This window comes from Panthera tigris, chromosome B4, assembly GCF_018350195.1.
Source record: "Panthera tigris isolate Pti1 chromosome B4, P.tigris_Pti1_mat1.1, whole genome shotgun sequence".
Lineage (NCBI taxonomy): Eukaryota > Metazoa > Chordata > Mammalia > Carnivora > Felidae > Panthera > Panthera tigris.
Genome location: NC_056666.1, coordinates 36,535,015 through 36,550,571, shown reverse-complemented (window position 1 = coordinate 36,550,571; position 15,557 = coordinate 36,535,015). Strand labels below are relative to the sequence as shown.

Genomic DNA, 15,557 nt, shown 5'->3' with positions numbered 1-15,557 from the left:
GCAGCCTTGCTTTTTTCTTTTCGTTTCTTTTTTTTTTTTTTTTTTTTTTTTTAAGTCTGTCTATTTTGTTTTTCTTTACCTTCCCAGCTTCCAGTTTCCCAGCCAGTACCAGCTATCCAAGGCGAACCTCAGATCCCAGTTGCGACACAACCCTCAGTTGTTCCAGTCCACTCTGGTGCTCATTTCCTCCCTCTGGGACAGCCACTCTCTACTTCCTTACACCCCCAGTATCCTGTCTCTCAAATTCCCATATCAACTCCTCATGTGTCTGCGGCTCAGACAGGTTTCTCATCCCTTCCCGTTACAATGGCAGCTGGCGTTAATCAGCCTCTGCTCACCTTGGCCTCATCTGCTACGGCAGCTGCGATCCCAGGGGGACCAACTGCGGTTCCTAGTCAGCTTCCAACCCTTCTGCAGCCTGTGACTCAGCTGCCAAGTCAGGTTCACCCACAGCTCCTGCAACCAGCAGTTCAGTCCATGGGAATACCAGCTAACCTTGGACAAGCTGCTGAGGTTCCACTTCCCTCTGGAGATGTTCTATACCAGGTATTGTTTTGGCTAGCAAAAAGGAGGGCACCAGAGGGTTTGGTTCTAATAGTAAACCATCAAGGACTTGAAAACCTAATAGTTGAGTGTCAAAATAACTAGCAGTAACAAAAGTGTAGCTGATCTCAACTAGAGAAGCTAATACAGTAAAATTCAGAGAAAAGATAGGATAGTAATGTTGAATGATTTATTTCCATTTTTCTCAAGACACTTCCTTGGAGGAAGATGGTTCTCTCAATATTTGATGTAAGCTGACTAAATGCTAGATATGGCTAATAAGAGAGTAAGTACATCAGGCTACTTTTTTTTTTATATAGGTAAGGTAAATAGAGTTGCCAACATGGTACCAATAAAAAGCTTCAGATTAGCCTGTCTTGATATGACTAGAATGATTACCTTGAAGAGTTTTTGCATTCTCCCACTTTAGATTGGCTAGAAAACTGATATTTTTCTAGAAGGAATTAGTTTGTTCCTCCTATTTAAATCTGAAAGAGGAGAAAAACCAGTAATTTAAAGTGTAGTTGTAGAGTCCCGTCCCCTAAATTGAAACCAGTATACCATTTCATTTCAAGAATCATCTTTAAATCTCCTTTAAATTATTAGAAAGAGATGGGACTACTACTGTTCTTCTTTACTATGTGCTTTCGTTTTTTGTTGGTTTGTTTGGTTGGTTGGTTGGTTTTTTGTGCATGTCTTGCTGTTTTGCTAATTTGATGTCCCAACCTGCACTAACTCACCTTCCTCATTTCTGTCACAGGGCTTCCCACCTCGACTGCCACCACAATACCCAGGAGATTCAAATATTGCTCCCACTTCCAGCGTGGCTTCTATTTGCATCCCTTCTACAGTCCTATCCCCTCCCATGCCGACAGAAGCACTGGCTACACCGGGTTACTTTCCTACAGTGGTGCAGCCTTTTGTGGAATCAAACCTTTTGGTTCCTGTGGGCAGTATAGGAGGACAGGTTCAAGTGTCTCAGCCAGCAGTGAGTTTAGCACAACAAGCCCCCACTACATCCTCCCAGCAAGCAGCTCTGGAGGTAAATGGAATTACTGCATGTTTATATATATAAAACACACACACACACACACACACACACACACACACACACACACACACACAATGGGATAAAAATGACAAAGAAGAAACATAAGGTTCCCCTGTTTAGAACTCATGTGGAGACTATTTTCAAACTAACTTCTAAATGACTTTTTCTTCCAGCAGAATGAAATGCCATTGTGGGGGCCTTGTTGCCACTGGCTGTTCTGTTGGGAAGTGAGTGTGCCTTGGAGAAGATTAACCCTATTAGCACTTCACTTCTCTAGCTAGTACTTTAGTCATTATTCTTAATCCTTTCACAAATTCTTGCCATGGCAGTCATAAAAGTATCTTATCCTGCTGTGCTCCCAGTAATCATTTTTGCCCTATTAGGAGAAAGATAGGAATCATCTTTGCACTTTGCTCTGCCTGTCCTGTTGCACACTTCTAGGAAGATGCTGGCTGCATGCAAGTTGTACTTTCTCACTCCCTAGCAGCTATGTCGGCTGATGTCACACCATGCAGTCTATACCGAGACTTAGCTTTAGAAACTTCCTTTGGAATTTTAAGACCACTGTCTTTAGATGCTGAATATTGAGAATTACTAGTAAATTTAGTGCTTCTAGGACTTGGGAGGGATAAGAAAAAAAAAGTGTAGCTTATTGGAGATGATGAATAATAAAATGTATTACTGCCAAGATTTCCATTATCCTTTCTATTTACAGAGTACTCAGGGAGTCTCTCAAGTTGCTCCTCCAGAGCCACTTCCAGTGGCACAGGCACAACCTACCACTTTGGTCTCTTCTATAGACAGGTATGTAAAAGTAAAATTCTCCTTCCTTAACTGGTAAGTGGTATAAAACTTCAAAACATCAAACCTTTAAACACTGAACTTTATTTTTCGAAGTGCACATTCAGATGTTGCTTCAGGAATGAGTGATGGCAATGAGAATGTCCCATCATCCAGTGGAAGGCATGAAGGGAGAACTACAAAACGGCATTATCGAAAATCTGTAAGAAGTCGCTCTCGTCATGAAAAGTCCTCACGTCCAAAATTGAGAATTTTGAATGTAAGTATTGCTACTGTGTGAGTTTCATATAGTTACTTAATGTCATTTAAATATTTCTAAGGCTCAGGTATAGTTATGAAAGTTTAGAATTTTCTAATCACCCAAATAATACTGTTAAATTCCATATTTTTATGGTAAGGCACTATCTACCTTTTAGAAAAAGTTTTAATTTGTAGAACAGAGACTTTACACTCCTTCCAGACACTTCAGTGGAAGATGAGGAAATAGCTCAAAGGCCAATATTTTCTTAACGTTTTCTTGCTACCAGTTTAAGAGGTAAATACCAACAAGTCTTCAGGGAATGGTGGTAGCATGAGGCTTAAGTTCAAGTGATAATCTGCATTACTTTCTTAAATTTAGTAATGGAATAATATGTAATATGGCTTAGATATGAAGTACTTTTTCTTTTTTTTCTTTTTAGGTTTCAAATAAAGGGGACCGGGTAGTAGAATGTCAGTTAGAGACTCATAATCGGAAAATGGTTACATTCAAATTCGATTTAGATGGTGACAATCCTGAGGAGATAGCAACAATTATGGTATGTCTGCATTTGGAGTTCCAAATTTTGCTTTAGTACTTTTTTAATAACCACTGCCCTAAGCAAATGTGCAATATTTTGTTATCTGTTTTGCCAGTTCTGTATTTATTTCAACGTGAATATAATTAGCACACCAAACCTGTGATTTAGAGATATTTTTGTCTAGGACCTGTCTAAGTGTTGAAGAATTAACTTACGTATCAATGAATAATAGTACAGGTGGTGTGCAGATAGGGCAGAAGTTACAAAAGTGGCAACTGGAATGACTTAAAACATGAATAACACTCTACTAATCAGACTGACATCACATTTCTTTTACAGGTGAACAATGACTTTATCTTAGCAATAGAGAGAGAGTCCTTTGTGGATCAAGTACGAGAAATTATTGAAAAAGCTGATGAAATGCTCAGCGAGGACGTCAGTGTGGAACCAGAGGGTGACCAGGGATTGGAGAGTCTACAGGGAAAGGATGACTATGGCTTTGCAGGTTCTCAGGTAAGTTCAGCATTCCCATAGTGAAGCTTTGTTTATTTAAAATATTGCTATAGTGTTAAATTTGCCATGCAACATGTTCAATGATACCACATTACATCAATGGCTAAAATTATCAAATATTTATGTCCTCTTTGCATGGGGCCAATTGCTTTGCCCAATCTTTAAGATTGTGTTTAGGGGCGGTGGGGGGAAAGATTGTGTATGAGAATGAATTTGGTCACTTTTGTTTGTTGTAGAAATTGGAAGGAGAATTCAAACAACCAATTCCTGCATCTTCTATGCCACAGCAAATAGGTGAATTTCTTTCCTTTCCATGTTTGCTTTTAGCTTTGACCTAAGAAATTTTATACTAATGAAATCTTAAAGCTTCATGTTGGTGACAATATATAGATAATGCAGTTAAATGGTTTCTTTTTACAGGCATTCCTACCAGTTCTTTAACTCAAGTTGTTCATTCTGCTGGAAGACGGTTTATAGTGAGTCCTGTGCCAGAAAGCCGATTACGAGAATCAAAACTTTTCACTGGTGAAATATCAGATACGGGTAAGGAATTGCTTCTACCACAAACCTATATCAATCCCATATCATCTCTGCTATACTGGAAGCTTGGTCATCAAGCAATAATTCAAATGATGACATAGACAATAAAGAAGAGTAGAAAATTGAGATTATAATCAATAGGCAAACATGGAGGAGCGAAATAGAGGATGAATAGAGAGGATTAAAGAACAAGAGCCAGAAAGGACAGCCACCCTAGATATAGCTTGTGTAATAAATAATACGTAGATACATTAATATGTTTTGTTTCTCCATTTAGGACTATTGTATATGCTTTGAGGTTGCTCTTTTTTTATCTTTCTTTTTTCTCTTTTTTGAAAAATTTTTTAAATTTTCTTTTACCCTCAAAATAGCTATTCATACAAGCTAACTTATTTTCATCAAACTGCTCTTTTACTCCGCTGTTTTAGAAAAAGCCTGTCATTTCCTCGGGAGAAGTTTTAAACCTTGTTGGTATGTGGCAGTGTTGGTAACCCAAAAACAGATTGTTAGGACAATTTTGAATCTACCCTTTTAAAATGGACTGATTATGAATTTTGTATTCTCCTTTGCAGTTGCTGCCTCAACATCCCATGGCGCTGGAATGAACTTGTCTCATTCTGCTTCATCCCTTAGCCTACAACAGGCATTTTCTGAACTCAGACATGCCCAAATGACAGAAGGGCCCAATACAGCACCTCCCAACTTCAGTCATACAGGACCAACATTTCCAGTAGTACCTCCTTCCATGAGTAGCATTGCTGCAGTCCCAACCACAGCAGCAGCCACACCTTCAATATCAGCCCCTGCAACTAGCAGCCCTCTTAATGACATGTCCGCATCAGTAATTCAGTCTGAGATTCCAGTGCCCACTGAAAAAGGGATTGGTGGAGTTGCCACCTGCACAGGTGTGATACCGTCAAGTGGTCTCCCTGTACCTCCTATATCTGAATCACCAGTATTTTCCACTGTGGTTTCAAGCATTACAATACCTACAGTTGTCTCAATATCAACAACATCCCAGCCAGTTCAGGCTTCTACATCTGGGAGTGTTGTTTCTAGCATAGGCACTTTGCCATCTATACCAGTTTCAACGTTAGCCTCTGCTGCGGGCAGTGCTGCTATCTCAGGTGCTAAGCCTCCACCTGTAGTATCTCAACAAGCGACAGGCAGTACTTCTGGGGTAGCCACGTTAACATCCATTGCTGCCACCACTCCATTCCCGAGCATAGCTTCCCAGCTGCCTCTTCAGCTGAGCAGCAGCACCTCTGCTCCTACTCTAGCTGAAACAGTGGTGGTTAGTGCACACTCACTAGATAAAACATCTCATAGCAGTACAACTGGATTGGCTTTGTCCCTGTCTGCATCATCATCTTCCTCCCCTGGAGCAGGATTATCTAGTTCTGTTTCTCAGCCTGGTGGGGTGCATCCTTTGGTCACCCCATCAGCTATAGCTTCTACTCCTGTCCTTCCTCAAGCAGGAGGACCTACTTCTACACCTTTATTACCCCAAGTACCTAGTATCCCACCTTTGGTACAACCTGTTGCCAGTGTGCCTGCTGTGCAGCAGACACTAATTCATAGTCAGCCTCAACCAGCTTTACTTCCCAACCAGCCCCACACTCACTGTCCTGAAATAGATGCTGACTTACAGCCCAAGGCTCCTGGAATTGATGACATAAAGACTCTAGAGGAAAAGCTGCGGTCTCTCTTTAGTGAACACAGCTCATCTGGAGCCCAACATGCATCTGTCTCACTGGAGACATCACTGGTAGTAGAGACCACTGTCGCACCAGGCATCCCAACCACTGCTGTTGCACCAAGCAAGCTCATGACTTCTACTACAAGTACATGCTTACCACCAACAAGTTTGCCATTAGGGACAACTGGTTTGTCAGTTATACCAGTGGTCACACCTGGACAAGTTTCCACCCCAGTCAGCTATGTGTCCGCCCCAGTCACCACTACGTCAGGAGTGAAAGCTGGAACTGCTCCATCAAAGCCACCTTTAACTAAAGCTCCAGTAAGATTCTTGTTTTGAAATAATTTGATAAATATGATTATTCTTTCCCCCAACCCCGTAAGTGCCTTTTTTCAACTCAGCCTTGCAAATTAGAAATGTAGTTATAAAGATGGCCTGGCCTATAGTAGACATTAAGTGTTTATTAAATAAATTGAAAATTATTTTAGGATATATATACATTGAACACAAGAGACCTCCTTTTTTTGGAATATGGCAAGATTTGGGGGTTAATTATATTACATGATTTTCTAAGGCTATATAATAATCAGGTAAAATACAGACGTTCCTTCCTCATTGGCACCAGCTAAAGAAATCTGTATCCCAAAAGGAAGCTAAATGCTTCTGCTAGCAATTATACATAGTAATAGCAGTTTACAGTGATCTTTGTTTCAATGAGAATGAAGCAGATTTTCTGCTTTGCTTCAGTTCCACAGTTGTACAATTTGGGGTGTACAAAAACTGGAAGTTGGTGATGAATTTCATATACAGGGAAAAAGAATCTAATCCTAGGAATATGTTAACTAAAATGTGTTTTCCAATTCCGCTATGGTGGATTTCCTCTCCTTCTATCTTCAATCTCTCTGATCTTCTCCAAATAACAAGGCTGTGTTTTTTCTACTATATTCTGTGCTTCACTTATCTTTCTGCATTGCCATTGATTGTAAAATTCTTCTTATAGTCGGCCAGTAATAGAGGCTGTGTACAAATTGCTTAATAGTGTTAGATTTCTGATGACTTTTGTTATCAGACCTGCCCCTTGGTTATTTCTGAATTGTTTTCTCAGAAAAGTCTTTGTTTTAGGAAAAGCCTGATGATACTGTACCAAAACAGTGGCTCAGGAATAACTGTGCCTCTCATGTCCATACAGCCTTTGATTCTGTTTTCCCTAGGGAATAACCTTCCACTAAATTTTACTATTCATTTTATTGGTATGTAGTAGTAACCCCATAATAGTATCATGGTTATAATGTCCTTTATTTAAGATAGATACCAGAATATAAGCCAGATGACAATCATGCCTTAACTATAGATATATTTTATTCTTATATTTCTGCATTTGAATTAGTTGATTTACTGGCCAGTATATAGTCTTTCTCATGGACTTGAATTTCCCTTCATTGTCTGTAGGTGCTGCCAGTGGGTACTGAACTTGCAGCTGGTACTCCACCCAGCGAGCAGCTGCCACCTTTTCCAGGACCTTCACTAACTCAGGTGCCCCAAGACTTGGCAGATTTCTTTTTGTGCTCCTACTTTTTCCTTCACAAAGCTTATTTAAATTCTCCATTGCATGATCTTGGCTTCTGGCTCCTCTTTAGTTTTGACTTAGTAACAACTTTCTCTTAAAACAGTGTATATAGCTAATGATCCAGGCCTTATTTAAAGTAAGAAGCTTCGTGGTTCTTTTGTTCAAGTCATCTAGAACACATTTGATATTAATATTTTTTCATATTTTATGAAGAAAGAAAATAGCAGGGTTTACATTTTACCAGACAAATATAACTCCTATCATTCACAGTTTTCTAGAATAGTGAAATTGCATCTGATGAATGAGATTAGGCTCTAGACCATTGTGGAAGTAAAAAATTACAAGTAATCAGAATTAACTTTGAAAGTTCCTTAGGAAAAGATAACTGATAATGCCCCTTTTCTGTGAGTTCAGTCAACCAGTTTTTTCTCTAATGTTTGACATTTCTTTCAGTGACCAACAAATAAAGTAATTGGCTTAAATATAGATGGATATAAGTGTCATGTTTCATGAAAAATATGTCTTTTATCTTTCAATACAAAACCTACACAGTTTAGTTAGCGTGAGATTACTCATACAGGAACTGAGAGCAGTGACATGAATGTGAGATTCCTGTTTCACACTCAGATCTGCTCATTGGGTCTACCCAATGGTGATCAGAATTGCCTGCAATATTTAAATTATCATTTCCCTTTTCTACCCTACCCCACCACCCCACACATTTATTTAGTTGAAGTCCCGTAAGGAAAGTAGTTATTATGAAGCCATTATAACCATGAAAAAGCTTCTGCCATGAGCAAAGTAGTAAACATTGAAACTAAAACAGGAATTTATTTTAGAATTATATAGAAGAAAAACATAAATTGCTAACACAAGAAGTCTGAATTTATCACTTCTACAGCTGTACAGTAGAATATAAAGAACTTGCCATGATAGAGTAATAACTCCAAAGAGAACTCACTCCATCAGTCACCACATTTTGGAAAAAATACATTGTGAAAGTCTGTAAGTTAGGGGTTTTACACCTGTTTTCTCATTAAAAACATGTATTCAGACACGTATTCAGGCTCAAATGTGATGAGAAACAGCAAATAAGATGTGAGGAGGTGAGGTTTAGTGGATAATGCCTATATAGAGAGGGAGAAGGATAAATGAAGGCTGTAGAAGAATAAGTGATAGAAGCCAAAATAGATGTGGGATTATGGCCTGTATCAAAAGTAAAAAGTTACTGGCCTTGTGATGAATGGTGGTAAGACCTGGTTAACAGGTTGGAATGCCCAGACCTCCAGTTCCTTTTTGCTGCCATTTATAGGGTATAAGAAGTATAGATTAAGATCTAAAGAAAAGAATAGTATCCTTGATAGTGATCAAATACATTAATGCCATCTTTTATTCATAAGGACAAGTTCTCAGAAAGATGTACCAAACTGAAAAAGAAAAAATTAATCTACCAAAATATCTTGATACATTTTTCAGAATATATATATTTTAAGTTTATTTACTAGCAGGGTGAGAGGCAGAGAGAGAAAGGAAGAGACAGAATCCCAAGCAGGTTCTGTGCTATCAGTGCAGACCATAATGTGGGGCTCAGTCTCATGACCCATCAGATCATGACCTTAGCTGTAATCAAGAGTCAGATACTTAACCAACTGAGTCCCCCAGGCACCCCCAGAATATATTTTTAAAGAGAGGACAGGTAGAAACTTTTGTATCACTTTAAGGAACATCAAACATAGACTTCAAAACTGTAAAAACATAAATATGACTGAATTTCTCTAAGGCTTGGGAAATTGACATAAAATATCATTCAAGCAATATAAGTTAATATTTAATATATTGAGTTTTATATTCAGTGACTAGACAGATGTTACGTTGTGTCAATCTAAAGCATCAAAGAGTATTCCTTATTTAGATGAGCTATATGTAGTGCTTCTGAATATGCCAAAGACCTCTACTTATTGTAGTTGTTTCATTCAGTCCCAGCAACCTCTGGAAGATCTTGATGCTCAATTGAGAAGAACACTTAGTCCAGAGACTGTTGTGGTGACATCTACAGTTGGGGTAAGTTTTGAAAATTTTGCCAGAATCTTTCCATAATCCTAATATATCACATTCCTAAAACATACTCTAACCTATTAATACCTTTAACACCTACAGAGTTAAAAGCATTAATTCAGAGTCTTTGCTTATTCCAGCAAACAGAAATAAAGCAGATTAAGATTAACACTGACCCAGTGGTATAACTGGAAAATATTTTATTGATTTGAAAGGTACTTTTCTTGTCTTGCCTCTGGTTAGAATTATACCATAGATGAATTCTATGGGTTTTGTATTTATGCTTTGGAGGAAGCTGTGCTTTAAAAGTTAACTTCTTCCTTTTAAGCTTGTGATACAATAATGTTCTGATTAAAACTTTTTTCTATTATTATCCAAGTTATACTCTTAAGTATCCCAGGATAAAAACAAACAACAATATAGAAGCAACTCAGAATTTTTTCTTAAAATTTTTTTGTTTTTGTTTTTGTTTTTTTACATCAGACTTACTTTTAGGCTTAAAAAAAAAAAACTCTGTTGGACACAAGTGTTTCTTCACATATACTGTATTTCTGTTGCCCTTTATAAAAACCAGAGGAAAGGCAGCATGGCAACAGTTTAAGAGTGACTGAAGCTAAAGATTTTGTGGTATCTGTGTGTATGTGTTTTGCAGCCTGTGTCCGTGGTGGCTCCAGCAGCAGTTACAGAAGCAGGAACACCGCCTCAGAAGGATGGTGAGAAGCATCCTTCTTCCTCTTATGTTATACCATTTCCAGTCCTCTTTATAATTGATTATAGAGTTTACTATCTCAAAGACATTCTTAAGAATGTAGGTGTATTTGGAACAGTTTTAAAGAACAATTTTACGTATTTCATAACTTAGGAACTTTAATACTAATATTTGGAACATGTAATATTAGCATGCAAAAGGTAATGATAGTTTCTCGGAATAAGACCCTTTGTTATTAGCTAGGATAGACCCTTACTAAGAGAGAGAAGGAAATTCAGGCCTATTTATAAAAGTTACTTTACCTTAATCTCTTGGCTTTTGTGACACTAGATAGATAGAGGTAGAGATAAGCTTGACTAGCATGGATGGTAGAAATACAAATATATATTGTAATCAGTTTAAACATTATTTTTTTCCATTTCTGGAGTCTTTAGAATTGGCGTGTTTGTACACAGTCTCTTGGCAAAGCATATTTCCAGATTTTGTAACAACTTAAAATTGCCATGAGAACTTTTATGAGCATGCTCTTGGTCATGAGTTCATATCAGCTACTTCTTTTCTGAATTTTGTTGTAAATCTCTTTTCACTGCATCACCAGTCCCCCCACAAAGTAGGAAATTTAAAGCTTCTATTTTCTGTCACCTTTTCTCTTAGAACCATTTATATTCAAAAGGGAAAATAATTAAACATGAGCTGTATTTATTCAGTGTGCTTTTGTGTAACACTTAATATTGTTCCTTTTGTAGTTTATCCATTCTCCTCACTACCACCTACATATGTTTCCCTGTATAACTATTAATAAGATTACCTGAATACTCAGATCTTTCTTTCTTCCTTAAATTCTGAATTTCACTTAAAACCTCTCTAAATTATCTTCAAGGCAATTATATTCTGAATTCACTCTCATTTTAAAAGAAGTGACTTGAAAATCAATGGAGGGGCACCTGGGTGGCTTAGTTGGTTAGTGTCTGATTTCGGCTCAGGTCATGATCTCACAGTTCATGAGTTCAAGCTCCGCATCAGGCTCTCTGCTTTCATTGAAAAGCCCATTTTGGATCCTCTTGTCTCTCTCTGTCTCTGTCCTTCCCCCGCTCATGTGCATCCCCTCCCCACCCACCAAAAAATAAATAAACATTAAAAAAAAATCATTGGAACAGACTAGAGAAGTTTAGAAATGGACAAACTATAAAGAAGAAATATGAAAAAGGTGGGCTTTTAAATCAGTGAGAAAACGCTAGGATATTTCAATAAATGCTTTGTGACAACTGAACAACCATCTGGAAGAAAGCTTAGATGCCAGCCTTGACCAACATAAATTCCAAATAGGTCAAAGATGAAAAATGATAATGTAAAATAGTGCTGTAAAAAAACATACAAGAAATCTTTTTCTTTTTTTTTTTTTTTTAACTGTCTGAAGTAGGATCAACAAACTTTCTGTAAAAGGCCAGAAAGTTGTATATTTCAGGCTTTGCTGGTCATATAGTCTCTGTCACAATTACTCGAATGTCCTATTATAACCCAAAAACAGCATAGGCCATACGTAAATGAATGAGTTTGGCTCTGTAGTCTAATAAAATTTATTTACAGAAAGAAGCTGTGGGCTGAATTTGGTCCATGATCATAGTTTGCTGATCCCTGATACAGAAGCAATAATAGATTCAAAACTTTCTGCATGGAAAAAAAAGCCATGATGTCCAAAGATAAATGAAAAACTGGGCAGTGGTGGGTATTCATATCACAGAAAAGACTAGTAAGTGATAGCATTTCTAAACCTCTCATTGGTAAACTTAGAAGTTTAATAGCCACCAGTGACTTAACACAACCTCTTTAGAGATCAATTTAGTAATGTGTCTCCAAGTTTTAAATGGGTATGATTCAGCACATCCATTCTTAGGTATTCCACAGATTCATAAGAAAATACTTGGTAGAACACTTATAATAGCAAGAAGTTCTGAAAAACTTAAATGTCCATCCACAGAAGCCTGTTTAAAATATGGTACTTTGTATACATATAGCATACATACAGACAGACATAAAACACTGCAGCCATTAAAAAGAATGAGAAATCAATATGGAATGCTAAGATACATTGTAAAAATATCAAAATCAGTGTTGTATAAAATTGAGCTTACTAGTTGTATAAAATAAAGAAAATGCTTGTATATGTCTATATTATCTCTAGGAAAAAAAACCTCAAGTGGTTGTCCTTAGAAAGGATGACCTAGGTGGCTTGAAAGTTGTTCAAAACTATTTATCAGTGATTCTGACACCTTGTACTTCCTGTTCTAAGATTTTTGCCTAAGTGTTGTATAAACCAAGTTGTCATAGATGATTTTCATTTTAAAAATGCGTCTTTGATATCCTAAGTAAAATCTCATAATTCTCTTCATTTATTTTTATCTTTGAGTTAAAGAATGAGTAATTGAATTCTTACTACCCATTAACCTTAGTTTTTATAGTATCTCTTATGTTGTAGTTAAGCCTTGAAGCTGCTTTGCTTATATGTAACTTTTATTCCTCCAAACAATAACATATCATCTGTACATGTGTAAAAGGAAAAGTAGAGGACTAATGATAAATTTTCAGACTTTGACAGTATTTCACAAACAGTATCTTTCAGACTAAAGGTATCTAGTAAGGAGAGTAAATAATAACTATTTTCCTTTTTGGACAAAGCCCAAGGAGAAAAGAAGGTAAGGAAATTTTCCTTGCCTCAGACCATTTTTCTCACCTCATAGGTACTTTTATTTTGCTGTATTTCTGACCAAAAGGAAAAGAAGCTAACTAAAAAGAGATGTCAACTTAAGTTCTTTTTCTCCTCCATGTACTTGTTTCAGTTTCTCAAATCACAGAAGGTCCTGTCCTGGGAACTAGTTCAGGAACTGGTGTTTTTAAGATGGGACGATTCCAGGTAAGACCATTACTTTCCCTTGCCTTGATTTCCTCTTTGGGGTGAATAGGTATATAATAAAATTATTACTTACCTTTGGGACACAATTGCCAATTTGATGATATATCTTTTTTATAGTTCTTTATCATTTTACCCTCTTAAAAATAATACATGTTTAAGAAAAAAAACCTTCTGGGGCACCTGGCTGGCTCAGCCAGAAGAGCATGTGACTCTTGATCTCAGGGTCATGAATGTGAGCCCCACATTGGATGTAGAGATTGCTAGAAATAAATAAATATGTAAACTTTAAAAAATAATAATACATGCCAATTAAAGGAATGCAGAATACTTAGTACAGTAGAGAAACAGTATACTGTCTACCCCATCTTCCTACCTACCTCCTCCACCCAGGATTACTTTTTAGGGTGTGTTTCTCCTCATTCCTTTTTCTATGTACATGTGTGTACAATTGACCCTGCTTTTCTGAATGAGATTTTACAGCTTTTTTCCCCAATCTAGTAGTTGGTTCACCTAACCCATTCTCCTATTGTTAGTCATTAGGTTGTTTCAAATTTTTCTATCGTTATAAGTAATGTAACAGGAAACATTTTCTATGTTTAGGACAATTTTTTAGGATTAATTTCTGAAATGAAAATACTGAGTCAACATCAAGTGATACATCGTTTTCTTTTCCCAGGTGGTCCAACTAGTGATTTATTTATTTTTTTATTTTTTACTACTTTCACAACTGCTTTCCAGTTATTCTCATGGTAGCACTGGGAGTTGGGGATAGCAGTTGATATTTTTCTCATTTGTAAACTGAGGTTCTGAGAGTTTGTACTGGGCTGAGTTTATAATACATGGACAAATTAGAACAAGGATCTGGTTCCTTTTGGTCCCATTTAGTTATGTTGATTCTTGAAGCTTAGCTGGCATTTAACATTCATTGTCTTTAATCTTTGTAGTTTTCATATTCACAGGCAACCTTCAAGATTCCATTCCCTGTTATTTATATTTCCACAAGGACATAAATCTAAGTCTTGTATATAACATGAGATCTGGAGGTAAATTATTAACTTAGTAAGCTTAGCCAGCCACTGAGAATCTGTATCTAATCTGTACATCTCAGTACAGATCTTGTTCTCTATAATGGTATTCCATTTATTTTCACAGTGAAGGTGGAGGGGCTTATGTAAAGAGATACTGACTGGGAAATAAAGTGATTCAATTTTTTTTATTGAATTTTTTTTATTATTTTAATTCAATTTTTTATCATTTTAAAAATTGAATATTGGGGATTTTGTTTTTTAATCTCACTTTTGTCTCTTTCCATCAGGTTTCAGTTGCAATGGATGATGTCCAAAAAGAGGGTAAAAATAAGTCAGAAGATGCAAAGTCTGTTCATTTTGAGTCTAGCACTTCAGAGTCCTCAGTACTATCAAGTAGTAGTCCAGAAAGTACCCTGGTGAAGACAGAGCCTAATGGGATCCGTAGCATCTCATCAGATATGCCAGATAGTGCCCACAAAACTCCTGCCTTGGGAGCAAAGTCAGAAACTGGGCAGCCTACAAAGGTAGGACGCTTCCAGGTGACAACTACAACGAACAAAGTAGGTCGTTTCTCTGTATCAAGAACTGAAGACAAGATTGCTGAGGCAAAGAAAGAGGGACCAATGGCATCTCCTCCTTTTATGGATTTGGAACAAGCTGTTCTCCCCGCTGTGATACCAAAGAAAGAAAAGCCTGAACTGTCAGAGCCTTCACATCTGAATGGGCCATCTTCTGACCTGGAGGCCGCCTTCCTAAGCAGGGATGTGGATGATGGTTCAGGTAGTCCACACTCCCCCCATCAGCTGAGCTCAAAGAGCCTCCCTATCCAGAATCTAAGTCAGAGCCTTAGTAATTCATTCAACTCCTCTTACATGAGTAGTGACAATGAGTCAGATATTGAAGATGAAGATTTAAAATTAGAGCTGCGAAGACTACGAGAAAAGTAAGTGTATTTTCTTCTGTAAAAGAATAATGGCAGAATCATAGTAAGATCTAGCTCCTGGTGCCTAGTATTCTTTTCACTGCAATATGCTTATATCTCATTTCTTTCAAACAGAGGGTGCTATGCAAAAGCTAGTTTCCTCAATGTAGTTCTCATTAGGTCTTGTATTTATAAGGACCCGTAGCATTTCTACTTCTAGAACTTCTTCAGCACCTTTGTATTATTACTATATTATTGTTTTTCTTAATAGCACTTTTTATCATTATTAACCTAATTTAATAGTCTACCAAATGAATCTAGTAATGGATGTAGATTATGTGGCAGGTTTTATAGATCATATTTGACACACTGGTCCAGAGTAGCAAATTCAGTACCCCTGTGTATGCCTCAAAAATCAGGAAATCTTTTCTCCTAACAT

General features: G+C 37.2%; 1 protein-coding gene across 11 annotated transcripts in view; it reads left to right on the top strand.

The window, feature by feature from the left end:
• Positions 1-15,557, top strand: part of WNK1 (WNK lysine deficient protein kinase 1) — a 162,571-nt gene that overhangs the window by 135,037 nt on the left and 11,977 nt on the right. For 6 of the 11 annotated variants that reach the window (XM_042991516.1, XM_042991519.1, XM_042991518.1 and 3 more), the window contains 14 exons: positions 88-546; positions 1,304-1,585; positions 2,310-2,398; positions 2,492-2,654; positions 3,076-3,192; positions 3,514-3,687; positions 3,924-3,981; positions 4,108-4,230; positions 4,800-6,247; positions 7,376-7,459; positions 9,471-9,554; positions 10,201-10,261; positions 13,095-13,168; positions 14,484-15,139. In XM_042991516.1, the coding sequence (XP_042847450.1) occupies positions 88-546; positions 1,304-1,585; positions 2,310-2,398; positions 2,492-2,654; positions 3,076-3,192; positions 3,514-3,687; positions 3,924-3,981; positions 4,108-4,230; positions 4,800-6,247; positions 7,376-7,459; positions 9,471-9,554; positions 10,201-10,261; positions 13,095-13,168; positions 14,484-15,139 (3,872 nt within the window). The remainder of the gene's footprint in view (positions 1-87; positions 547-1,303; positions 1,586-2,309; positions 2,399-2,491; positions 2,655-3,075; positions 3,193-3,513; positions 3,688-3,923; positions 3,982-4,107; positions 4,231-4,799; positions 6,248-7,375; positions 7,460-9,470; positions 9,555-10,200; positions 10,262-13,094; positions 13,169-14,483; positions 15,140-15,557) is intronic. The other 5 variants (XM_042991524.1, XM_042991527.1, XM_042991526.1 and 2 more) reach the window with 3 other exon arrangements.